We start from the raw sequence: 25,288 nt of genomic DNA, 5'->3' as shown, positions 1-25,288 counted from the left end.
CCTCCCCCTCCTGGATGGGAATGTACAGGAAAAGACAGTCTTTTGACACTACTACATAATATAGCATGGGGAAACTGTTCTAGCTAGAATTCCTCTCTTTCCTGCTCCCACAAAGAACTCTGAGAAATGCAAGGAGACATCCCTAGGCTTGGCTGATCCATTTTACAGGCACATGTGTCATGCATTGTGCAGGGGGTTGGACTAGATGACCCAGGAGGTCCCTTCCAACTCTATGATTCTACAGGAATGTGCATGCTCGATTGTGCCAGTTCTCCATTCAGAAGGTGGCGCTGCAAGAGATGCACTGGCACTTCTCTGTGGAGCAGGATCCACCTCTGTGCTTCTGTGGCTGACACCCCTCCAGACACACATACAGGTTTCTCGGCCAAAATCCCCTGAGTTAAGTCAATGACTTCACCTTTGTTGATACAACACAGAGAGGAAAGAAAGCACTCCCGGGACCCCCCCCCCCCCAATAACTTCTCATTATATTCTGAAGATTTTACCTGCATGTGGTATGACCCATCGTGATTGTAGGTTACCGTTACATTCACATCTGTTTAAAACAAAAAAAGTTGAGTCATACAATCAGAAAAAAATGACTAAAATAACTGGATCGACTCAACAGTGCACCTCACCTACAGAGCATGTAACAATCTAATCGGTAGACTTTTGACATTCAAAAATCCCTTCCTTCCTCTCCCTAGTCCACTAGAAGAAATGCAGGCTTAGCATGGGACACCCCCATCCACTCCGTTTAAGAGCTTCACTCCAACTTCTGTTTGCCCAACTAGAATCATAGAGTTGGAAGGGGCCACAAAGGCCATCTAGTCCAACCCCCTGCTCTACGCAGGATCAGCCCTAAGCATCCTAAAGCATCCAAGAAAAGTGTGTATCCAACCTTTGCTTGAAGACTGCCAGTGAGGGGGAGCTCACCACCTCCTTAGGCAGCCTATTCCACTGCTGAACTACTCTGACTGTGAAAATTTTTTCCCTGATATCTAGCCTATATCGTTGTACTTGAAGTTTAAACCCATTACTGCGTGTCCTCTCCTCTGCAGCCAACAGAAACAGCATCCTGCCCTCCTCCAAATGACAACCTTTCAAATACTTAAAGAGGGCTATCATGTCCCCTCTCAACCTCCTTTTCTTCAGGCTGAACATTCCCAAGTCCCTCAACCTATCTTCATAGGGCTTGGTCCCTTGGCCCAAGATCATCTTCGTCGCTCTCCTCTGTAGCCTTTCAATTTTATCTACGTCCTTCTTGAAGTGAGGCCTAGGGAATATACCCTGGCCTGGATAGCTCAGGCTAGCCCCATCTTGTCCAATCTTGGGAGCTAAGCAGGGTCGGCCCTGGTTGATACTTGGAGGGGAGACCCCCAGGAAACTCCACGTTCACCAGTAGGAAACAGGCAATGCCCAACCTCCTCTCCAGGTCTCCTGCCTGGAGAACCCTACAGGGTTGCTGTAACTCATGGGAACTTGATGGCACTTGCCTCCAAGGGAAAATGCCTGCTTTCCCCCAATATGTGATCCACCATGAGTCCATGGAGAGTGGTGGGATATCAATTGAATCTATCAATCAATCAACAGAGGAAGGAAGGAAGGAAGGATTCCTGCCCCAGTAGCCCGGATATAATTAAGGGTGATATAGTAGGGCTGAGTCTGCACCCACATGTTTTTTGCAAATTCGGTCCTGCTGATTTCAGTTCGAATCAGACTCCGATCTTGCCAGTGATTTCCAAAAATAATTTTTCCCCACCGAAAAGAGCATTAACCCACCTGCTGCAGTCTGCCCCCAAATAGACTCTTCTCCCTGGAAACTGGAAAAACCTGGTTGTTGAGACTTTTTCCTTCCCCCCCCCCTTTGTTTGATTGGTCTGTTGATTGGACTCTGCTGATTGGCTGGTTTCCAGCAGGTGCAGCCCCTTTAATTTCTGGTGATTTCATTGCAGGGCTTCCCCCTTAAGTGAACTGATCAGCATTAATATCAAAAGTAAAGGCGAGCTGTTTGTTCCTTCACTGGGGTGCGGGGGGAGGGAAACGCTCCCCAGGGCCGCCCTCTTTCTGGTATTTTTCCAAAAAGTGAAGGGGATGTTTTACAACCGATAGTTAACTTAGTAAGCTATTCGCCTTGTAACCACAACTTAACTAGTTCATAGCTGGGTGTGTGTCTTTTTTCCCCCTGCAGGAGATTTATTGATTTTATTTTTTTTTTGCTTTTGAAAATCATGTATTAAAATGGTGTATTTTTAAAACATGAGCTGTTCAAAAGCAAAATAAGTACAATCTGCATGGGGAAAAACAGCCCACAGCCAAAAAGCTGTAGTTTCAAGGCAAGTGTTTTACTAACTGAGCTAACTTGGTGCTGTCTGTCTATTCAGAATATCCACTGAGTTTTTGGAAGCCTTCCCTCCCTCAAACCCAACCACAGGTTCATCTTCAACTCCTTCTGATAAGAATGATTAATGCATTACTTAAGGGGCCAGGAAAAGCCGAAAAGCACTTCCACAGCCGAAGCAGAAATGGAGGAACAGAACAAAGGGGCTGATCCTACCATATACCAACCAATCAGGAGAAAACTCAGCACCATGTCAATTCTGGAGGCATGGCTGTCGTGAGTGGAGAGGGGAAAAGCTGAATGAAGCAGCCAATCTGCATCCAGAATAGAGTACCATGGTCTCCTATCTCTCTGATGAAGCGGGGGAAATCCACTCTTGGATATGCCTAAGTAGTTTGACTCCAGGGTCAATGCACACCTGTGCAGGTGAGGAGGGAAATCCCAACTGGAAATCCGTCTCAAGTGTAGAAGGTTTTTATTTATCTGAACCCAGCCAGCTTAAAAAGCCCAGTGCAGATAAATTCCAGATTAAAAAGCTGTGCAGGAGGTGCTCTGGAAAAACACAGTTTCTCTTCAGAGGGGGAAGAAGGAAGAACAGAGTGAAAGAGGAGCTGTTTTTGGCAAAAAGCACAGCGTAGCAGAAGGCACAAAGGTGGCCATGGGAGAAGATGACAAAGCAAAACAACAAGCCCACAAAACCTGTTTACCAGAAACAAAAGAGAAAGGAATGTGGCTACATGAGTAGCCATTCGGCCTCCCGGATTCCTTCAGTGAATTGGGCTGGTTCTAAAGGACCATCAACAGCATTCTCTGTGTGTCCAACGGAACCGTCCTGCAGCACCCCCCCCCCATAATGCTCCGGGGTGATGGTGGTAGGGAAACCCCAAGGCGCAATGTAATATACAATGGGAAGCCAAAACAAACAACCACACCCACACACGCCACCACCTGCTAACGCAAGGTGAACTTTGGATCCAACCCAGTTTTTCCGCTGGTGATAAAGAAGGAAGGAGGCGTCTCCTCTGACATCCCCAAAAATCTGTGCTTTGGGACCAACCAGCCTGTATGCACAGTACTCACAAGAGGATACAGTACAGAAGCAAACTTGGCACAACTGAATGAAAGAACTGGCTGGATCTGAACTTACGAGGTCAGATCTAGGCTGATTTTCCTAGCAGCAGTCCTAACCACTGCACCAAACTGGCCAAGGTTTCCCAACCAGGGTACCAAGCACCGAACGATCTTTGCAAGGTGCTCCAAAGGACACTGCCAACAACACTGTGTGGATGTCCCCCTCTCTTTGTCTTCCTCTCCTACACACAAACCAGAACAAAAATCAAATTCCCTCTGCTCGCTGTTCACCCCTTACCGTTTTCACCGTCTCGAAGAACCAGATTTCTAGCGTAGAGTATATTCAGTCTTCTGCCACTGCTGGATGCAAATGGTGAGAACTTATCTAGAATATGTTGTTAAAAAATGCAAAGTTTACACATTGCAGACAATAGATTAACACACCCACACCCACACGCGTGCCCCTAGAAACATCTGTCCAAAACGTGCAAATTTGGAAAGCCAGCATGGTATAGTAGTTAAAGAGCAGCAGACTGTAATCTAGAGATCGAGATTTGATTCCCTACTCCTCCACAGGCAGCCAGCTGGGTGACCTTGGGCTCGTCACAGCTCGCTAGGAGCTCTCTCAGCCACACCTATCTCACAGAGTGTCTGTCTGTTGTGGGGAGAGGAACAGAAAAGTGTTTGTAAGCCGCTTTGGGACTCCTTCAGGCAGTGAAAAGCGGGGTATAAAACCCAACTTCTTCTTAAGAGCATCCCTCTCTCTCTGAATCAGGCCTGAACAGAGTTGTCCCGCTGATATCTCTTTGTTCTCTTTTCAGGAGATCTTGGTCCGACAGTCGGATTATTTACCACTCTCTTACTTGCTAATGGCCCTGTGCATGTTGTGAGGCGTACATGGGACTGTTGCAAGCAGGGCTTGCCCAGTCCACCCACCCCCACCCCCTTCCTTGTGTGATCATCCAGATGGGAGTTCTGTTACTGAGAAGAACAAGACAGGACTTGCTAGCCAAGGATTTGGGGACACATGAGCTTCAAAATGCCAGTTCCAATCAGAGAGCCGCCATCCTGCTCTGCAGTGGAGCAGCAAGGTTTGAGTCCCACGTCACTTAGAGACCAACAAAATTTGGCAGGCCATGAGACCGAACTGGACAAAAGGAGCTTCATTTCATGAAAGCTCCCCAACTCCTCCCAGAATCTTGTTTGTCTCCAAGGTGCTACGAGATTCAGGTCTGGCTGCTCTAGAGGTCCATGCACTACAATTCCCATGATTCCAATTCCCATGGGCTTATGGGAACTGTGGTCCATGGACATCTGGAGAGGCACAGTTTGGCCACCCCTGCAATAATTATTGACTTAAGAAGAACATGATTTCTCCATCTGTCCACTCCGCCCCACCCACAAATATCAGATCTCAGAAGCTAAGAAGAAGAAGAGTTGGTTCTTATCTGCCGCTTTTCTCTACCCAAAGGAGTCTCAAAGCGGCTTCCAATGGCTTTCCCTTTCCTCTCCCCACAACAGACTCCCTGAGAGGGAGGTGAGGCTGAGAGAGCCCTGATATTACTCAAGAAGAAGAGTTGGTTCTTATATGCCGCTTTTCTCTACCCAAAGGAGTCTCAAAGTGGCTTCCAATCGCTTTCCCTTTCCTCTCCCCACAACAGACACCCTGTGAGGAAGGGGAGGCTGAGAGAGCCCTGAAGAAGAAGAGCTGGTTCTTATATGCCGCTTTTCTCTACCCGAAGGGATTATTCCTGCTTGGTCAGAACAGCTTTCTCAGTCCTGTGACTAGCCCAAGGTCACCCAGCTGGCTGCATGTGGAGGAACAGGGAATCAAATCTGGCTTGCCAGATTAGAAGTCCGCACTCCTAACCACGACACCAAACTGGCTCTCTCAGGGTCAGCCCTGGCTAGAATTTGGCTGGGAGACCCCCAAGGAATACCAGGGCAGTGAGTCAGAAGCCAGCTCTGAACACCTCCTGCCTTGAAAGCCCCAACTGGAGTCGCCATTAGTCAACTGTGACCAGACGGTGCACACCCCTAAGCACACCCCCTTCTTCCTGATTCTGAGAGGCACGATCTGTCCCACAAGGGAAACAGCGAGTCCAGCCTTACCTCCAGAGTCCCTTCTGAAAGCTTCGGTGGCCCTCTTCTCCCTCAGCAAGAGCCCGAAAGCTGCCTGGCACAGGGCCACTGAAGAGACCGCCTCCTTGGGGGGAAAGAGCTCGGCGTGGTGTTGAGGGATGAAATTGGTGTGGACGTGGCCGGCCTCAAAAGCCGGGTGGCCTGAGAGACTCAGCAGGAAGTCGATGTTGGTGCTCAGCCCTACAATCTGTTGTGGGGGAAGGAACACAAGATGGGGGACAAAGATTCAGGCGAGGACTTTGCACGCGTACGTTCAGCAGGCAGACGTGCCTTTTGACAATGCAGCAGTTCTGAATGGGATGATAAACATCCGGAAGAAGTTCCTGACAGTTAGAGCGGTTCCTCAGTGGAACAGGCTTCCTCGGAAAATGGCGGGTTCTCCTTTGCAAGTTTTTAAGCAAAGGCTGGATAGCCACCCAGCAGAAATGCTGATTTGGGGGACTTAGATAGATTGTGAGTGGGAGGGCAGAAGGGATTGTGTTGGTGCTTAGTTCTTGTGGCCATTTCCTGCATTCTGCAGGGGGTTGGACTAGATGACCCTGGAGGTACCTTCCAAAACTCTGATTCTATGGCACTCACATCTGAAGGCCTCATGAAAGAAGCATTCCTTAAATTTCTGGCACCGGTAAGGATTTAAAGGCACGATAACCCCAAGAAGCCCTTCTGCAGAGGGATTTTTTGAAATCCGAGTCCTATCCAAACTTGCCACCTTAATTTAAGACGTGGATTTAAATGGGTCTCAAAATATAAAAAGAAGAGTTGGGTTTTATATGCCACTTTTCTCCACCCAAAGGAATCTCTAAGCGGCTTACCATCGCCTTCCCTTTCCTCTCCCCCCAACAGACACCCTGCGAGGGAGGTGGGGCTGAGAGAGCTCTGAGTGAACTGCTCTTTCAGGACAGCTCTGACAGGACTGTGACTGGCTCAAGGTCACCCAGCTGACTGTACGTGGAGGAGTGGAGAATCAAAGCTGGCTAGCCAGATTAGAAGCCGTTGCTGTTAACCACTACACCATGCTAGCACAACTTACGTAAACTACTTGGACACAATTTTTCAGCAAGGTTTATTTGTTCTAACAACATGGGTCTGGTTCCTTTCCAGAAGGGGCCCATGCTAAGCTCCTCGGAACAGTTCCAAATTTAGGAGCTGGCAAAATCAGTGCCCGCCCCCCTCCCAGTTCCAAATCTTTTGCAATCTTTTCAGCTGAGATGATGCAGAAACAACAAGGAGGTTAGGAGAAAGAAGATTATTTCTATCTCCCACTGAGGATCGATTTGCGCTTGGTGGTAGATAAAAATCCTCATCTTTCTGACAGCCAAGTTACTTAGAAGACGTCTCTGAGTACGTTAAGACAATTTGCACAAAATTTTTGCTTGACGTTTAATAGGCTGTAATTTATGTTGTTTCGGTTCCAGGAATCTTAACATCACTTTCCATTTTTCTGTGTTTATATTGTTGCTTATTTATCTGCATACACAGCTGTTAGCTATGGCTCCCAAGTTTGCAAGAAGAACAAGAAGAAGAGGTGGTTTTTATACCCTGCTTTTCTCCACCAGGAGTCTCAAAGAAGCTTACAATCACCTTCCTTTCCTCTCCCCACGGCACCCTGTGAGGAAGGTGAGGCTGAAAGAGCCTTGACAGAACTGCTCTGTAAAAACAGCCGTAAGAGAACTGTGACTAGCCCAAGTTCACCCCGCTGGCTGCATGTAGAGGAGCGGGGAATCAAACCCAGCTCACTGGCAAGACTGTTACTAATAGACTGGTTTGGAGGGTATTAATTCATATAAATTCATGAGTCGGAAGTGACTTGATATTACTTGACACATGTGCAAAACACAACAGCCTCTTGTCATGCAGAATAGCCTTTTAATCTAGAAGAAGAGCTGTTTTTATACCCTGCTTTTCGCTGCCTGAAGGAGTCTCAAAGCAGCTTACAGTCGCCTTCCCTTCCCTCTCCCCACAACAGACACCCTGTGAGGGAGGTGGGGCTGAGAGAGCTCTGACAGAACTGCTCTGTGAGAACAGCTCTAACAGGACCATGACTAACCCAAGGTCACCCAGCTGGCTGCATGTGGAGGAGCAGGGAATCAAACCTGACTCACCAGATTAGAGGTGGCCACTCTTGACTACTACCCCAATGTGGCTCTCTAAGTCTTTCTTAAATCCTGCTGCGACTCATACTCACGTTATACTGCCGAAGGCAGTATCTTAACTTCCTCAAAGCAGCTCGACGATCCTCGGCCCAAACCACTAATTTAGCGATCATCGGGTCGTAGTGTATGGACACCTCGTCTCCTGCAAAAGTGAATTTGAACAGAGGGAGGGATGTTTAGACACCAGCCTGTCCAGGGGATATGCCCTGCCTCAGTAGCAAGTGGCCCAGTGGCCTGGCGTGAAGCCTCACGTCCGGCTTGCCGAAGCGGCAGGCAAAGAAGAAGAGTTGGTGTCTATACCCCACTTTGCACCGCCTGAAAGAGTCTCAAAGACGCCTGCAATTGCCTTCCTTTCCTCTCCCCGCAACAGACACCTTGCGAGGTAGGTGAGGCTGAGAGAGCTCTAAGAGAACAGCCCTATCAGGGCTGTGACTAGCCCAAGGTCGCCCAGCTGGCTGCATGTGGAAGAGGAGTGAGGGAATCAACCGCTGCATCATGCTGAAAACCCTACAGGTTGGCCACGACTGGGTGGCACCTTCCTTCACCACCACCACCACCAGCACCACCAGTGGAGTGCTGCATTTAAGCATAGAAAGGCTCCCTTGCACGTGGTCCCAGTGAGGGCTTTCCAGTTTTACCTTGTCTTACCCCAGTTTCTATGCGGGTGCAGCTGTCGGCCGGCGGCGTGGAGACGTGCAACAAGGGGCCGGCGCCCGGCATGAAATTGTTGTTGGGATCTTCGGCGTAGATCCGGGCTTCGAACGCGTGGCCCTCGAGGGAGATCTCTTCCTGAGCTAAAGGGAGCGTCTCTCCCGCAGCCACCTGTAAAGGGAAGCGAGAGGAAACCCCGAGGTCAAAGAATCATGGATTAATCATACAATAAAAACAGACGTACCGGTTTTAAAAAGAATCCCCGAAGAGCATTTATATTATGCTGGTTTGTGCAAAATAAAAAAATATCCCTAAGATACAGGAGTGGCTGTCGAAAATCAAAGAGATTTATATTCGAGTGAAATTAGCCGGCCTGAAAAATGAATGAATGAATGAATGAATGAATGAATGAATGAATGAATGAATGAGTGAGTGAGTGAGTGAGTGAGTGAGTGAGTGAGTGAGTGGGTGGGTGGGTGGGTGGATGAAATTAACTGCTTACCAAAAAGCCACAAAAAACAGTCAAGTGCGATACAAAAACTGGATTCATGAACTGATTAGTTTTTGGGGATGGGTTCACCTTAACTGTGGGGTGGGGAACAAATTTATAACATATTTCATAGGATTTTTTTTATTACTATGTATGGATCTGTTTGAAATTTTCTTAGAAATTAAATAGAAAAAAATCCCTTAATAGGTACAACAAATTAACATTTGCACCATGATTTGAGGAATTACAGCCACTGTCCTGGAAAAGACACATTTTAGGTTCACTGCTACACTGCTATAATAAACCGCGCATCCAACAGGCACACGCATGATTGCGGCTGGCTGCTGCCACATGTGCAAGCAGTGCTGTTCCTCCCTTCTCAAGCAGAGAACACCAGTTAGGAATCAACTACAACTACTAGTAACATATGAACACAGGTACACAGGACAGCTGGAGTCAGCATTCTGCACAGCATCACAGTGCGGAAGGGAAAGGAATAAGAGACTCACGTTAAATTGGATGAACGCATTGGAACAGGGATAGTCAACCTGTGGTCCTCTAGATGTCCATGGACTACAATTCCCATGAGCCCCTGCCAGCAAACGCTGGCAGGGGCTCATGGGAATTGTAGTCCATGGACATCTGGAGGACCACAGGTTGACTACCCCTGCATTGGAATGTCATGGTTATTTGTAGTAAGTTAAAAAAATGCAGCGATATTCCAAGGAGGACAGGCAAAGAGGGCCCTGCTGGGACGTGGCCATCGTACTGAAGCTACCAGCCCTAGCTGGAGATGCTTACTCGCAGCTGCCACTCCACCAGGTCAGTCCCCGTGACCATCTCCGTCACCGGGTGCTCCACCTGCAGCCGGGTGTTCATCTCCATGAAGTAGAAGTTGTGTGCTCCGTCCATGATGAATTCGACCGTGCCTGGAATATTTAAGGGAGGGAATATTTCATGGAGGGGAGAAACACTTTCTCCAGGATAGTCGGAGAGTAGCCTGAACCCCCGGCTTAATTTCTTTGACCCTGGCCCAGAATTCATCTCCGGTGAAACACGATAATCTCAAATGAGCTTCGGAATCCTTCAGGAGGTGCACAACCCCAAAGGCCAGGGGACAGGAGAAGAGCCATGCTGGATCGTACCAAGGGCCTATCAGTTGTAGCGGCCAACAAGTTGCCTCTGCAAAGCCCATGGAGAGGACAACCACAACAGCGCACACACACGTGCTCCCCAGAAACTGATACAACAGCCATTTTGAGCTTGGTTCCTTCTTAGAGCTGTTTTCTATGCTGTACAGGGTAAGTCTCATTTATTCCTTGTCCTTCTTGGAAATTGTTACTTGAGACATGTTTTTGCTGCTGAGGAAATTCAATTGAAACAAGGATATACTGTAACCTTGTTCAGCTCAGCTTTCAGCATCAACTCACTTAAATGTTCAAAGGAAACCCAATAAAGAGACTTTATTTTCACCCTTGCTTCCTTGCGCTCCTAAGATGTAGTCCATAGAGTTTTCATGGCAAAGATACCGGAGTGGTTTGCCATTTCCTTCTCCAGTGGATCACCTTACCTCATGAGAAGGAAGGACTCCCTGGAGAAGAGCCTAATGCTGGGAGCGATTGAGGGCAAAAGAAGAAGGGGACGACAGAGAATGAGGTGGCTGGATGGAGTCACTGAAGCAGTCGGTGCAAACTTAAATGGACTCCGGGGAATGGTAGAGGACAGGAAGGCCTGGAGGATCACTGTCCATGGGGTCGCTATGGGTCAGAGATGACTTTGCACCTAACAACAACAAATATGTAGTCGGCCACACGATTTGTTAATTATTTTTCTTGGCCACTGTGTGAGACAGGATGCTGGACCGAATGGTCCCCTGGTCTGACCCAGCAGGGCTCTTCTGATGTCCTTATGAAGGCCTCGGCCTCTCTGCCCTGCTGCTGGCCCTCCAAAGGAACCAGCTGGCCATTGTGTGAGACAGGATGCTGGACTACATAGACCAGGGGTAGTCAAACTGCGGTCCTCCAGATGTCCATGGACTACAATTCCCAGGAGCCCCTGCCAGCGAATGCTGGCAGGAGCTCCTGGGAATTGTAGTCCATGGACATCTGGAGGGCTGCAGTTTGACTACCCCTGACATAGACTATTGGTCTGATCCAGCAGGGCTCTCCTGTCACCTAGAGTAGACAGACGAACTCCCACCAGCGGGTGATCCGAGCACCACACCAGAATCTAGGGAAGCTTACAATACCTGCCCCAACGTAGTTGACCGCTTTGGCTGCCTTGACAGCCGCCTCTCCGAGTTTTCTTCTCACGTCAAGTTTAATCCCCGGCTAGGAGCAAAAGAGAGAGTTCTCCGATTACACAGAGCAGCATTCGGTGCTTGCCGCGTTTACCCACCTAGGGGCAAAAGTGAATGCTAAGAGGCTGCCTAGTCTTCGGACGTTGTTCTACAGGCTACCTTTCAACATGCGAGCATCCACATAAACTAGGCCTAACTGGACATGGTGAATCTCGACCCTGTCCAAATAAAACAAAATAAAGCCATTAATACAATAAAGGTCTGAGAAGCCTCAAAGAAACAGAAAATGAGAATGTGGGAAAGCCCTAAGCCAGGGGTAGTCAACCTGTGGTCCTCCAGATGTCCATGGACTACAATTTCCATGAGCCCCTGCCAGCAAATGCTGGCAGGGGCTCATGGGAATTGTCGTCCATGGACATCTGGAGGACCACAGGTTGACTACCCCTGCCCTAAGCCACGTACTACATAAAGGGCCGATACAAGCCAGTCAGGTTGGCTGAAATTACCTCAGGACAGGAGGGGATGCGATTCCTATAAGTAACATCCCATTTGAAAATCTGTGCCTTGGACAACTAACAGTGCAATCCTAGGCAGTGTTAACCCACTGGTGGCAAAGGGCTTAGAGTAACTCTGACTAGGATTGTGCGATATGTTAGGCATTTCCCCAAGACGGACACAAATTCTGTTGGCCCCTCAGAAGAATCAAGCATCCTGCTGATAAATGGGCAGGCTAGACCAGGGATTCCCATCCAGGGGTCCGTGGACCGTTGGGGTCTGCGGGAGCTCTGAAGGGGGTCCACAAGAGTTCTGAAGTGGCGTGATATGGGGGCGGGGGGGGGGGTCCAGGCTGTCTTCTCAGCTCCTGGTCTTCTTTCCAGCCAGCATGAAGTAGAGCAGGGGGAGGGAGCAAAAGGATGTAGGGAGTGATGTCACTTCCGGGGGCGTGGCAGGGTGGGCATGACTAGCTGACATCACGTCCGGGGCTCCTCAAAATCTGAAAAATTATTTCAGGGGCTCCTCCATGGTCAAAGGGTTGGAAAAGGCAATTTGCTCGGTGTTTCTAGGGAGACATATTACAAAACTACCTGGAAACAGAATAATCATAGAATAGAATCATAGAATCATAGAGTTGGAAGGGGCCATAGAGGCCATCTAGTCCAACCCCCTGCTCAACGCAGGATCAGCCCTAAGCATCCTAAAACATCCAAGAAAAGTGTGTATCCAACCTTTGCTTGAAGACTGCCAGTGAGGGGGAGCTCACCACCTCCTTAGGCAGCCTATTCCACTGCTGAACTACTCTGACTGTGAAAATTTTTTCCTGATATCTAGCCTATATCGTTGTACTTGTAGTTCAAACCCATTACTGCGTGTCCTCTCCTCTGCAGCCAGCAGAAACAGCATCCTGCCCTCCTCCAAGTGACAACCTTAATGGGTTAGGGCAGAATTTTAAGGACAGCTAAAACAAGAAATCCCGCACTAAGATGCTTTCCCATGTTTCAGGGGTCTCTAAATCACGGGGCATATGGAGAAAGCAACCAAAATTACGTCAATAAAAGGAACAAAAGGGGTGGGTCCCAAGTTCTTCAATCTTAGGGAAATGGCCACTTACCCCCGGCGCTTCCTCTATGATCTTCTGATGCCTTCTCTGTACGCTACAGTCTCTTTCAAACAGGTAGACCACGTTGCCGTGCTGATCGCCAAACACTTGAACTTCTACGTGCCTGTTGCAGTTTTTTAGAAAGAGCATAAATGAAGTACGACAATCGCAATTGTGTTCACAAATGCAAAACCACAACCGAGTAAGTTGCAAAGAGAACAACCCGCACCAACAGCTTCTGCTTGAGAAACTGATGTGCGTTAGCATATTCCATATTTTAGGTTTGGAAATTATGCCTTCCCTCCTCTCCCTGACCTAAAACCCCCACCCTCCGTCTCCGTACATTCTCTTAAAGGTAAAGGTATCCCCTGTGCAAGCACCGGGTCATGTCTGACCCTTGGGGTGACGCCCTCCAGCGTTTTCATGGCAGACAATACGGGGTGGTTTGCCAGTGCCTTCCCCAGTCATTACCGTTTATCCCCCAGCAAGCTGTGTACTCATTTTACCGACCTCGGAAGGATGGAAGGCTGAGTCAACCTTGAGCCGACTGCTGGGATCGAACTCCCAGCCTCATGGGCAGAGCTTCAGACTGCATGTCTGCTGCCTTACCACCCTGCACCACAAGAGGCCCACATTCCCTCAAAGCAGTCCTTTTCAAACTTTTGACTGTGGAGTTATTTTCAGGCTTGGATGAGCCCCGGAAGTGAGGTCAGCTGGTTGCTGTTTGAAAGGACCCAGGTATGTGAAGCACTATGCGCCAATGTGATACTCATAGAATGTTATAGGATTAATTATTAAATATGAATAAACAGAATCACAGACTGAATCACCACTGAAGGAGGTGTCCCTCTGAAAATGAGGACTGTGCCTGGGAACTTGTTTTGGTTACTTCGTGGTTATGCTTGTTTATGTGCATCTAATAAAAGCCAGTTTGGTGTAGTGGTTAGGAGTGCGGACTTCTAATCTGGCATGCCAGGTTCGATTCTGCGCTCCCCCACATGCAGCCAGCTGGGTGGCCTTGGACTCGCCACGGCACTGATAAAACTGTTCTGACCGAGCAGTGATCTCAGGGCTCTCTCAGCCTCACCCACCCCACAGGGTGTCTGTTGTGGGGAGAGGAATGGGAAGGCGACTGTAAGGCGCTTTGAGCCTCCTTCGGGTAGGGAAAAGCGGCATATAAGAACCAACTCTTCTTCCTCTTCTAAAATCACTGAGAAAAGAACGATTGGATTTCATAACAGAACTCTACGGTGCAGCTGGTGGATTCTGATTCTATTGACGGTGACTTTTGGGGGAATCGATGGTTCTATCTCAAGCATTGTGTTTATTACGTCCCCCAAAGTGCCATGTCTCTGGAAGAGACCTCACCACCTGTGCTGACAGGCAGGCTCAAGGAGCGCTGAGGGGAGGAGAGACAAGAGGCGGTTAAGCCGGGAGTCCCAGGTGCAGAAACCACAAGAGAACTCACTCACGCTTGGGCAGGGAGAGGGGGAGCAACGGAAGCAGCTGGCGGCCAACTCCAACCCCCCCCCCCCGATGTCTATTAGATCTGGCTCCTCGCTCCCAGCAGAAGAAAACTTGACCCTGCCGTGGAACAGGGGGAGGAATCATAGAATCATAGAGTTGGAAGGGACCTTGTGGGTCATCTAGTCCAACCCCCTGCACCATGCAGGACACCCACAACCCTATCGCTCACCCACTGTCACCTGCCACCCCCTTGAATCTCCACAGAATTAGCTTCAGGAGGGAGGGAGGGAGGGAGGGGTTTGGAGATGAGTAAGAGGTTGGCATCTATCTATCTATCTATCTATCTATCTATCTATCTATCTATCTATCTATCTATCTATCTATCTATCTATCTATCTATCCATCTATCCATCTATCCATCTATCCATCCATCCATCCATCCATCCATCCATCCATCCATCCATCCATCCATCCATCCATCCATCCATCCATCCATCGTTGTGTGGCATTTTATAGGGTTTTATTGTATTTTATTGTTTTATTTTGTGTGAACTGCCATGAGACCACTGGAAGAGCGGCAGCATAAAAATAAATAGATAGATAAATAAATAAAACAAACTCCGGTAAGGCAGGAGGAGAAAGGGCGCGAACCCCCTCCTGAGCTCCAGTGGAAGCCCATGGGTCCGCAGAGCCCTGGTTGGGAATCCCCGCCTTAAAGGTTTACACGCAAGTACGGTTATTTGGTCACCTTGGGTTATCGACAAATTTCTCTATCAACATGTCATCGTTGTTAAAAGACTTCTTTGCTTCTCTCCGGGCCGATTCCAACTGCTCCTGGAACTCTTTTTCCGAGAAAGCGATTCTCATGCCCTAGGAAGGAACACAGCGATTTTGTTACATAAAACAAGAAAAGGGAGAGTTACTCGGGGGAGGGAGGGGGGGAGCAGCAGGGTCTCCTAAACCCACTCTGTTTATCACTAAGCTAATTCGAAGGATCGTCTGTACAATTTCCTAACTTCAAATCAGTTGCTACTGAGCAAACTCACCAAACAGAGGAAGTACAGAAGGCAGCTCTCAACAAGAGAAAAAGGGGTCGTTTTATAAAGGTAATACAGCTATAATAGCAGCAGTATGGTTCAGGTAAGTGCTGCATAAAGGTAACAGAGACATGGACTATTCCACTGCGTTTGCCAGTGGTCCCAAACATGGGACATAGGGGGCAACTTGATGCACACTGACACCCTTCCTGATGCCCTCCAAATGTTCTTAGGAAGTGGGTGTGGCAAGAAGGGGGTCCTGTCCAGGGGGATTTCTTATTGGCCACTGAATATTTAATCAGCTATGCAGGTTGGAGGGGCCCCCCCATGCTGATTGGAGGCTTGACAAAAAGACATGCTTCACGTTTGCTGCCCTGTCCTACAACTCCAGAGGGAGGGCTGTGCACCTGAACAGAAGACCACTCGACGAACAAGTTACAAGAAACTTAAATATTACTGAGGAGAACGACAAAAAGCAGCAATGGCCCAAAGTGTCGCACTGGCGCAGCAATCGTCACGCGATGTTCTGAGCATCTCTTGACTGGAGGACCAGACCTTTTGAGGGCACCATTTCTGCACATCAATGGAGGAGTACCTTCCCGGGTTCCTTACCTTTCCTCCACCCCCACGAACCGCTTTGATCATCACAGGATAGCCTATTCTTCTGGCATGTTCCTTCAAGCATCCATCGGACTGGTCTTCTCCGTGATAACCTTCCACCACCGGGACCCCTGCAGCGGCCATGATGGCCTTGGAGGTGCTTCAAGAAGTGAAAGGAGACTCAGCGGCACTGAAAGGGGAGCGTCTCGTGTGCTTTGATCCCATCCCAGAAAAAGGCAAGCCCGATCCCATCACATCTCAGAAGCTAAGCAGGGATGACCCTGATTAGCATTTGGATGGGAGACCTCTAAGGATTTGGGTGGTAGTTCCTCGGAGGAACACTAGGGGTCATGAAGCAGAGGTAGGCAATGGCAAACCACCTCCAAAATCCCTTGCCTGGCTGCCAGGCAAGCCTCAAATCCCCTGGCTACACTACAAGCCATACAATAAATAAGTAAATAAATAATAAAAAGGTAAAGGTAAAGGTATCCCCTGTGCAAGCACCGGGTCATGTCTGACCCTTGGGGTGACGCCCTCTAGCGTTTTCATGGCAGACTCAATACGGGGTGGTTTGCCAGTGCCTTCCCCAGTCATTACCGTTTACCCCCCAGCAAGCTGGGTCCTCATTTTACCGACCTCGGAAGGATGGAAGGCTGAGTCAACCTTGAGCCGGCTGCTGGGATCGAACTCCCAGCCTCATGGGCAGAGCTTTCAGACTGCATGTCTGCTGCCTTACCACTCTGCGCCACAAGAGGCTCTAAATAATAAATCCCACAAAAAGCTGTGTTTTGTTTTACCCAAAGAATCTACAAGCCACCATCAATGACATGATTCCCTTCCACAGAAAGCTATTCCCTGTGCCACACACACACACACACACACACACAAAAGCTAGGAAATGACAACTGGCCCACCGAAGCTCCCTAGCAGGTGTAACAGGTGGCAAAAGAGATCGTAAAACAAAGCTTGCTGGGTTTTGTAGTTTCTTCTGTTTAATTTTCACCACCATGGCTGTTCTATTCTTTAACATGGCTTATGTTCTGATACTTTAATAAAGCAATGCACAATTTCCAGGGGCAACTCTATTGGCCTGTGGTAGAACAACTAGATTAGAGGCCAGGAGCACCTTAGAGAAAAAAACATTTTCAGGGTATAAGCTTTTGAGAGTCTCTCAGATATTTATAGCCCGAAAGTTCTACTAGACTTGAAAGCAATGCAGAGTTTCTTGCCCCTCCTTGTCCTGATTCTTCTGATCCCAACTGCTGAATGCAAGAAAGTTACGTGACTAAGTCACTCTGACCCAGGGACTTTTTGAGCCTGCAATTCCATTTGAAATTCTGACATGGCGCGCTGGGTGCAGTAACAAAATGGCCTCTACAAAATGGCTGCTGCAGAAGATGGGGCCAGCCACAAAATGGCTGCCACGGCTGAACTTCCGCAACAAGAATTGGGTTTTATACCCCGCTTATCACTGCCCGAAGGAGTCTTAAAACAGCTTACAATCGCCATCCCTTCCTCTCCCCACAACAGACACCCTGTGAGGCAGATGGGGCTGAGAGAGCTCTGAGAGAGACTGCTCTGTGAGAACAGCTCTAATAGGACTGTGACTAGCCCAAGGTCACCCAGCTGGCCGCATGTGGAGGAGCGGGGAATCAAACACAGCTCACCAGATTTAGAAGCTGCCACTCAACCACTGCACCAAGCTGGCTCTCTCTTTTAATCATGTCTGTGCTCTCCTTTTAACCCATGTCGGGAATTTTCTGTTGAGAAAAAGCGTAAATACGGTGGTAGGAAGTGCTGCCAAGTCAAAGCTGACTTATGTGGGCGACCCTGTGGGGTTTACAAGGCAAGAAATGTTCAGAGGTGGCTTGCCATGGCCTGCCTCCGAGCCATGACCCTGGTATTCTTGGAGGTCTCCCATCCAAATATTAGCCAGCGCTGTTCCTGCTTAGCTTCCGAGATCTGACAAAACCGGGCTGAAATATACATTAAATAAATGAATCCTATTCGTCTGAAAAGCCACAGCCAGATACAAACGCATGTCAACAGTCTCATAAAACTGGTTTATCCATAAAGCGGAATCAAATACCTCTTAATGCCCATGTCTCGAATGGCAGCTGAAGGCGGCCCTATAAAGATGATGCCTTCCCTACTGCAGAGTTCTGCAAATTCCGTGTTCTCAGACAGGAAGCCATAGCCCGGATGAATAGCCTAGGACAGGAAGCACCAACAGCACAGTATGAGACTAGACTACTGTAATGTGCCCCACGTGGGGCTGCCCTCAGAGACTGTTCACAAGCCCCAATATAGCGAGAGCCATAGGAAGAGAAGGGGGGGAGAGGTAAACAAGAAACAAGAGTTTAGCCCGATGGCTCCTAGGATGTCGGCTCGCTTTTCAACTGAACCCATGGCATGTAGTAAGGGACGACAGGAGGGTCAGACTGACCAGACTGCCTGCCACAGGGCACTGATTCCTGGGGTCCTTTAGCTGCACAAAGGGGGCTGGCCAGCTAGCTTTGAGTGCAGTAACACCTTAGAGACCAACAAGACTTCCAGGGTATGGGCTTTTGAGCATCGAGGCTCCTGTCATCAGGGAGTCTTTTCTCAGTGTGCAGATGGCTCAACAGCCACAAGGGGTCTCATCCCTTCCCTATTACATATTTCTTTAAAACACTCGCATGCTGAGCTGCACTGACCCTCAAAACAGTACACAAAACAAAAGCAATTAAAAATGACAAGGCAGGTTTAATTTAAGACAAAAAGAAGAGTTCAGAACCATCCAGGGCCATCACGCGGCAGAGCAGGCCGAGAGCTACCCGCATGCTTGAGCCAAAAGGAAACCCAGCCTCGTAGACTGTTTAAAAGCCAAAGCCAAAAAAAGCTTCCAGCAGCTGACGGAAGCAGAACAGGGAAGGAGTCAGCGGGGGTAGTCAAACCTGTGGTCCTCCAGATGTTCATGGACTTCAATTCCCTTGAGCCCCTGCCAGCAAGCGCTGGCAGGGGCTCATGGGAATTGTAGTCCATGAACATCTGGAGGGCCACAGGTTGACTACCCCTGAATTAAGGGACATGTGTGTCACTGGAGAGGGAACACCTGCAAAACATAGGATGTGACACAGCACCTCCCCTACTGATTTATACGGATGAAATTGGGCAAGCTCTTTTTTAAGAGGCTTGCTTGGGGGGAAAGCAAGCAATCCTGCCTCGTGGGAAATCTCCCTGGAATCTTCCAAGATAAAGGAAAACGCTAGTCTTTGTAGCAACCTGACGTGCCCTGCAAGGCCTGGATGCCATACTCTGCATCGTTTCCAAGGTCGCAGGCCTCCCTGCTATGGCGGGGGGGTGGGGGTTCCTGCCAATCTCTACCGCCTGCAGCTGCTCCAGGTACTGGTGGTAGGAAATAAAGCAACAAACCGCTGCAGTTTCCACACTAACACATCATTTCAAGGTACAACTTGGAAGCGACAACAGGTAGCTCTAGGAATCCCAGAAAATTCTATGGTAAATCATGGAGTTTAAGGCAATTCCTAGAGTTACCTATTGTCTCTTCCAGGCTTTAACTGGAAGTAATGTCACTTGCTTCCAGTCCTCCCATTGCTTGAGCTGGCAACAATACGCATTTCCCATCTTCAGGATGCCTCCTCAGCTGCAATGGTAGGAAACTCTTCCTTGCAGCAGCTGGCATGACCTCCAAGAACCAGGCAGGCCAGCAGAAATCTGAGGTTGAAAGACTTTCTGCCCAACTGATGTTGATTTTTAAAATATGCAAGCATGCTATGGGTAGGTGGGAAATGAAATTAGCATCTGTACCTGTGCAGCCGACTCCTTGGCCACCTGCATGATCTTCTCCATGGACAAGTAGCTCTGCTGGGAAGGCGCAGGGCCAATGGCGTACGCTTCATCCGCCTGCAGGGAAACGGAAGGCATGCCTAAGCTCTGCGGGAAACGGCACATCTGGGGAAGGCACAATCTTTTCATAACAAAGCCATTTGCTGCCATCCCAGAAATCACTAAAGTGGCTGAACTGGTTGCAGTCATATCCTAAGCAGTCATAGGATCCGACGAACAAGTCACGAGCCTCTGCTGTGGGGCACCTGCCTTTAGCGCTTTCCGTTTGCACACCTTGAAAATGACTCATCTTGCACAGAAGGACATTGTATTTTTATTGATTCATTTTGTGTAGTGGTTAGGAGTGCGGACTTCTAAGCTGGCGAGACGGGTTATATTTCGTGCTTTCCCATGTGCAGCCAGCTGGGTGACCTTGGGCCAGTCACAGTCCTGATAAAGCTGTTCTGACCGAGCAGAAATATCAGGGCTCTCTCAGCCTCACCTCCCTCACAGGGTGTCTGTTGTGGGGAGAGGAAAAGGGAAGAAGATTGTAAACTGCTTTGAGACTCCTTTGGGAAGAGAAAAGTGGGGTATAAAAGCCAACTCTTCTTCTTCCCACAGGGGATCTGAAATACCTTACATTGTTCTCCATTTTATCTTCTCAATAAGCCACTCTGAGACTCCTTCGGGTAGAGAAAAGCAGCATAAAAGAACCAATTCTTCTTCTTTTTCTTCAGTAATCTCAGGGATCTCTCAGCCTCCCCTCCCTCACAGGGTGTCTGTTGGGGGGAGAGGAAAGGGAAGGCTTATGTAAGCCACTCTGAGACTCCTTCAGGTAGAGAAAAGCGGCATATAAGAACCAACTCTTCTTCTTCCTCAGTAATCTCAGGGCTCTCTCAGCCTCACCTCCCTCACAGGGTGTCTGTGGTGGGGAGAGGAAAGGGAAGGCGATTATAAGCTACTTTGAGACTCCTTCAGGTAGAGAAAACCAGCATATAAGAACCAACTCTTCATCTTCTTCTTCTTAATTTATACACTGCCCCCCACCATATCTCGGGGCAGTGTGCATAGAACAGTAAAAGATGAAAGTACATTGAAGGCATTTGTAACAGTAGCAGTCAAAGCAGCAAAATTTCACAACCTATGGAAGATCAGTGAGTTGCCTGCTAGGTTGTAGGAAGGTCCCAACACTGGCCTCGACCAACAGCCTGGTGGGAGAGCTCTGGCAGGGGTAGTCAACCTGTGGTCCTCCAGATGTTCATGGACTACAATTCCCATGAAAATGCTGGCAGGGGCTCATGGGAATTGTAGTCAATGAACATCTGGAAGACCACAGGTTGACTACCCCTAATCTACGGAACTGCTTGAGTTTTGATAGGGCCTTGATTTCATTGGGGAGCTCGCTCCACGGCCAAAAATATTATTATAACTAATAACATTAAAGTGGTCCAAGGAACTAGTAAAAGGAACTACTTGAATTTAATTTGGGGGAAATTGAATAATAGAAAAGAAGAAATTTTCAGATAGCAACGTTTGGAAAAATATTATGTAATTTATGTGTTTAGTAGAATTTAGTTCCTTGTTTCTGTTCTGATGTTTCTGTTGTCGGCCGTGTTATCTTCTACCGTCTGTTTTTGTCTGCATGTTAAAAAATACCTAAAAATATAAATTAAAAACCAAACAAACAAGGTTTCTCAAGAGGAGCCCGGCAAAGTTTTGACAAAGGGGTTGTACCAGGGCAACATGCATTGAGTCCCTGTCGGCCTCACTGTACACTGCCACCGATTTCACGCCCAGCTTCCTGGCGGTCCGCATAACCCTGCAGGCAATTTCGCCGCGATTGGCAACCAGGATCTTCTCGATGGTGCTTTGTCCTGGATGTGAAAGATTTTTTAAAAGTTAGGAAGCACGCCCTTGCAAAGAAACCGGCCAATTATTTTCCTGCAAATACCTCCTAGATTAGAATGTTGGCATCATTCGATTATTTATTCTGTCTTCCAAACTAGCAATCCCCAACCTGTGGGCCGCAGACCACATGTGGTCCTTCGACTAATTGGAGGTGGGCCCCGAAGGATGCCTTCCCCCCCCCCGGCCCTTTACTTCACCCCCCCCCCCGGCCCTTTACAACACACTTCGGGTGTCCTTGTCTCCCATCACTCCCAGATGGGACTATCTCGTTGCAGAGAAACAAGCTCAGGGTTCCCATCGATTTGTCATTGTCATGAGTTAAAATTTCCATGGAAATAAAATGTTCCTTATGTTCATTGTTGTGGCGTGTCTGTATCTTATTTTGAAGGGATGTTTAAACATTACCAAAGCGATCAGAGAGCGTCAGGGCAGTGGTTGAGAGTAGAGGAGTAAACTACCGCCCCCCCCACCGGGCCTCAGTAAAAGGCGTTGAGTGGTCCCCGGTGATAAAAAGGTTGGGGACCACTGTTCCAAACAACAAGCAGGCTGGATCGACTTGCGGCATTTGAGTTCTCCAGTTACAATTCCAGGCATATTGATTGGCGAAACTTGCCCATCTCTACATGGGGCCTGGACGTCTCCCGCATTACGATGGATTTCCAGACTACCGAGATCAGTTCCGTCGGAGAAAGTGGTACTTTGGCATATGGACCCTTTAGGCCAGGAGTAGTCAAACTGCGGCCCTCCAGATGTCCATGGACTACAATTCCCATTGTAGTCGAAGGCTGGCAGGGGCTCATGGGAATTGTAGTCCATGGACATCTGGAGGGCCGCAGTTTGACTACCCCTGCTTTAGGCTGATCCTGCATTGAGCAGAGGGTGGGACTAGATGGCCTGGATGACCCCTTCCAATTTTATGATCCTATGATTCTATGAATATACTCCATGTAGGCTCCCTTTTCCAAAACTGCCCTCCCCAGGCTCCACCTCCACACTTACAGGAATTTCCCAACCCATGAAGAACAGCTCTATACTTGACCCTTAAAATGTTTCCAGGGAACTGTTTCTAGGCAAGGAGGAATTAGCTCTCCCATGTGCACATACACCATTCCATATATAGATTCCCTGGGCTAAGTCCTGGTAGTAAAGATGTGCCTGATACAGTCTTAGTAGCAAAGACGTTCCTTCTGACGCCCTCCTCTTGCTGGTTGGGAATCCCTGTTCTAGCCACTACCCCAAGCTGGTATTGTAAAAATATTGGAAGTGCCTGAACCAAGCTTCCTGGACAAGTTACCTGTTGCACAGGAGTATTTTGCAGCTCTTGGGATCCAAATCCATTTTCTGTGTTGGGGACAAAGAGGCAAAAGACACAGTTGCATGAAAGTCTATTTCCAACAAGTAATTTCTTGTTCCTAAATGGGCAGTGGGTAATTGTTTCATAACATTAGCTTAATTATTCAGTCACATTAGAAGGGAAGTGGTATTCAAAAGGCAAAGATAGGAAAAAAATTCAAGAATCATTTGGTGCCACATCTGGGAAACATCACCTCCCCACCACCCACTCCACAATGAAGTGAAATCAAACATCTTCTCCTGACAATTAGAGCAGTTCCTCAGTGGAATGGGCTTCCTCAGGAGGTGGTGGGTTCTCCATCTTTGGGGATTTTTAAACAGAGGCTGGAGAGCCATCTGAGGGAGAGGCTGATTCTGGGAAGGCTCAAGGGGGTGGCAGGTTACAGTGGATGAACGAGAGGGTTGTGAGTATCCTGCATAGTGCAGGGGGTTGGACTAGATGACCCAGGAGGTACCTTCCAACTCTATGATTCTATGTTCAGCAACAGGGGCTAGAGTCCATTCTCACCTGCCCCATACAACAAACCAATCCTGTGCTGTATCTTTTCCCCACATTTAAGAACATAAAAGAAGCCATGTTAGATCAGGCCAATGGCCCACCCAGTCCAACACTGTGTCACACAACAGCCAAAACCCAGGTGCCCTCAGAAGGTCCACCAGAATCCCAGAAGCCCTCCCACTCTTGCCCTCAAGCAGCAAGAATCCAGAACATTGTTGCTTCAGACATAAGAACAGAAGAGAAGCCATGTTGGATCAGGCCAATGGCCCATCCAATCCAACACTCTGAGTCACACAGTGCCCAAAAATCCAGGTGCCCTCAGGACATCCACCACCAGGACCAGAACTTCAGAAGTTCTCCTATTGTTGCCCTCCCCACCCCCCAAACACTGAGAGCTGCCAGGGATTGGATCTGGGACTTTCGCCATGCAAAACAGATGCTTCAGCTCTGAGCCAAAGCCTTCAAATGTGGCAGGGCCTTGGTGCCATGGCTGAGACCGTCCACCCCCTCTCCGTACAGCTGCTAGTGGGAAGCAAACTGCACTGTTCGTTCCAACATAAGCATGCACGGGACTGCACAGCCGAAACGAAAGCTATCATGGCCAGACTGAAGCACGGTGTAGTGGTTAGGGCACCTAGGGCTAGCATCAGCCTACCTGTGGCGGAACAGCCGCCAGGTCACCTGTGCCTCTGTTGTGCAATCTGTTGCATGCCCTTCCCTGTTTACTGTTGTCTTTACTTATTAAGAATATTGTTACCCAACCTTTCCTTCGGGCCCAGGACCGCCTACAGTGTGCTTGATGCGCACTCCCACCCATGCTCATTATGTCCCGCCTTTCACCCCACTGGGGAACCAAAATGGCACACATCGCTCTCCCCTCTTCCGTTTTGTCCTCCCAACATCACTGTGAACGTAGGTCAGGCTGGCACGTGAGTGGCACATAGTCCTGGGGACCACGGCAGTAACGCTCCCAGGTGTATGCGCCGCTCTCAGCAGGGTTTGGGAGGGACTTCAATGGGGTCTAATACTATAGGGCAGTCAAACTGCGGCCCTCCAGATGTCCATGGACTACAATTCCCATGAGCCCCTGCCAGCATTCGCTGGCAGGGGCTCATGGGGATTGTAGTCCATGGACATCTGGAGGGCCGCAGTTTGACTACCCCTGCGTATACAGTCTACCTTTTTAGGGGCAATTTTCTCCAGGGGAATCTATGTCTGTTCTCTGTCACCCCAGGCGATCCCCAGGTCCCACCTGGAGGCTAGCACCCCTAGCTCGCAAGCATAGCCCCAGAGTGCTGGCTTCAACCAGCACCCATCTGTGTTAATTTCATGCACGTTTCAAAACCCTGTTCGTTCATGGAAGGCATTTGCTTGTCTATTTCTTCTTGCTGCCCAGCCCGAGCCAGCCGGGAAGGGCGGGCTACAAAAATAAAAAATCATTATTATGAGGCTGATCCCTCCATCCACTCCCCGCCCCAGGCAGGAATCTCCGGGAGAACGGGCTGCCAGAAGGGGTAAGGTTGCCAACTCCAGGCGGGGAAAGTCCTGGAGATTTGGGGGTGGCTCCTGGGGAATGCAGAGACCTGGGCCGGGCAAAGGCCCCCACTTCCTCCAGGGGGGCTGACCTGTGCGCTCCGGAGGCTATAACCCGCCCTCCTGCCCGCGCCCAGCCCTGCCGGTGCCTCCCCTGCGCCCTGCGCCCCACTCACGGGCACGGCAGGCCTCGCACGGCCCGGCCCCGCCACTCGGCCGCTCGCCACAAGCCCCGCGCCGCCATGGCTGCTGCTGCTGCTGCCGCTGCTGGATCCGGGCGGAGCGGGGCTGGGCTGGGCTGGGGGAGCCTATCAGGCGC

The 25,288-nt window shown here is 49.1% G+C and overlaps 1 protein-coding gene across 1 annotated transcript in view; it reads right to left on the bottom strand.

Moving 5' to 3' along the window:
- Positions 1–25,256, bottom strand: part of MCCC1 (methylcrotonyl-CoA carboxylase subunit 1) — a 32,836-nt gene extending 7,580 nt beyond the window's left edge. Inside the window, exons 1-15 of the mRNA XM_077348290.1 lie at positions 25,146–25,256; positions 22,879–22,925; positions 21,411–21,550; positions 19,659–19,754; positions 17,938–18,059; positions 15,861–16,008; positions 14,960–15,081; positions 12,757–12,868; positions 11,097–11,178; positions 9,650–9,777; positions 8,346–8,529; positions 7,740–7,849; positions 5,525–5,741; positions 3,711–3,797; positions 507–556 (exon numbers count right to left, since the gene is read on the bottom strand). Of these exons, the coding sequence (XP_077204405.1) occupies positions 507–556; positions 3,711–3,797; positions 5,525–5,741; positions 7,740–7,849; positions 8,346–8,529; positions 9,650–9,777; positions 11,097–11,178; positions 12,757–12,868; positions 14,960–15,081; positions 15,861–16,008; positions 17,938–18,059; positions 19,659–19,754; positions 21,411–21,550; positions 22,879–22,925; positions 25,146–25,213 (1,713 nt within the window). The 5' untranslated portion in view covers positions 25,214–25,256. The remainder of the gene's footprint in view (positions 1–506; positions 557–3,710; positions 3,798–5,524; positions 5,742–7,739; positions 7,850–8,345; positions 8,530–9,649; positions 9,778–11,096; positions 11,179–12,756; positions 12,869–14,959; positions 15,082–15,860; positions 16,009–17,937; positions 18,060–19,658; positions 19,755–21,410; positions 21,551–22,878; positions 22,926–25,145) is intronic.
- Between the last annotated feature and the right edge of the window lie 32 nt (positions 25,257–25,288).

Source organism: Paroedura picta, chromosome 8 (assembly GCF_049243985.1).
Source record: "Paroedura picta isolate Pp20150507F chromosome 8, Ppicta_v3.0, whole genome shotgun sequence".
In the NCBI taxonomy this organism is placed as follows: domain Eukaryota; kingdom Metazoa; phylum Chordata; class Lepidosauria; order Squamata; family Gekkonidae; genus Paroedura; species Paroedura picta.
The sequence above is the reverse complement of the archived record's forward strand: the minus strand, read 5'-3'. Positions and strand labels throughout refer to the sequence as shown.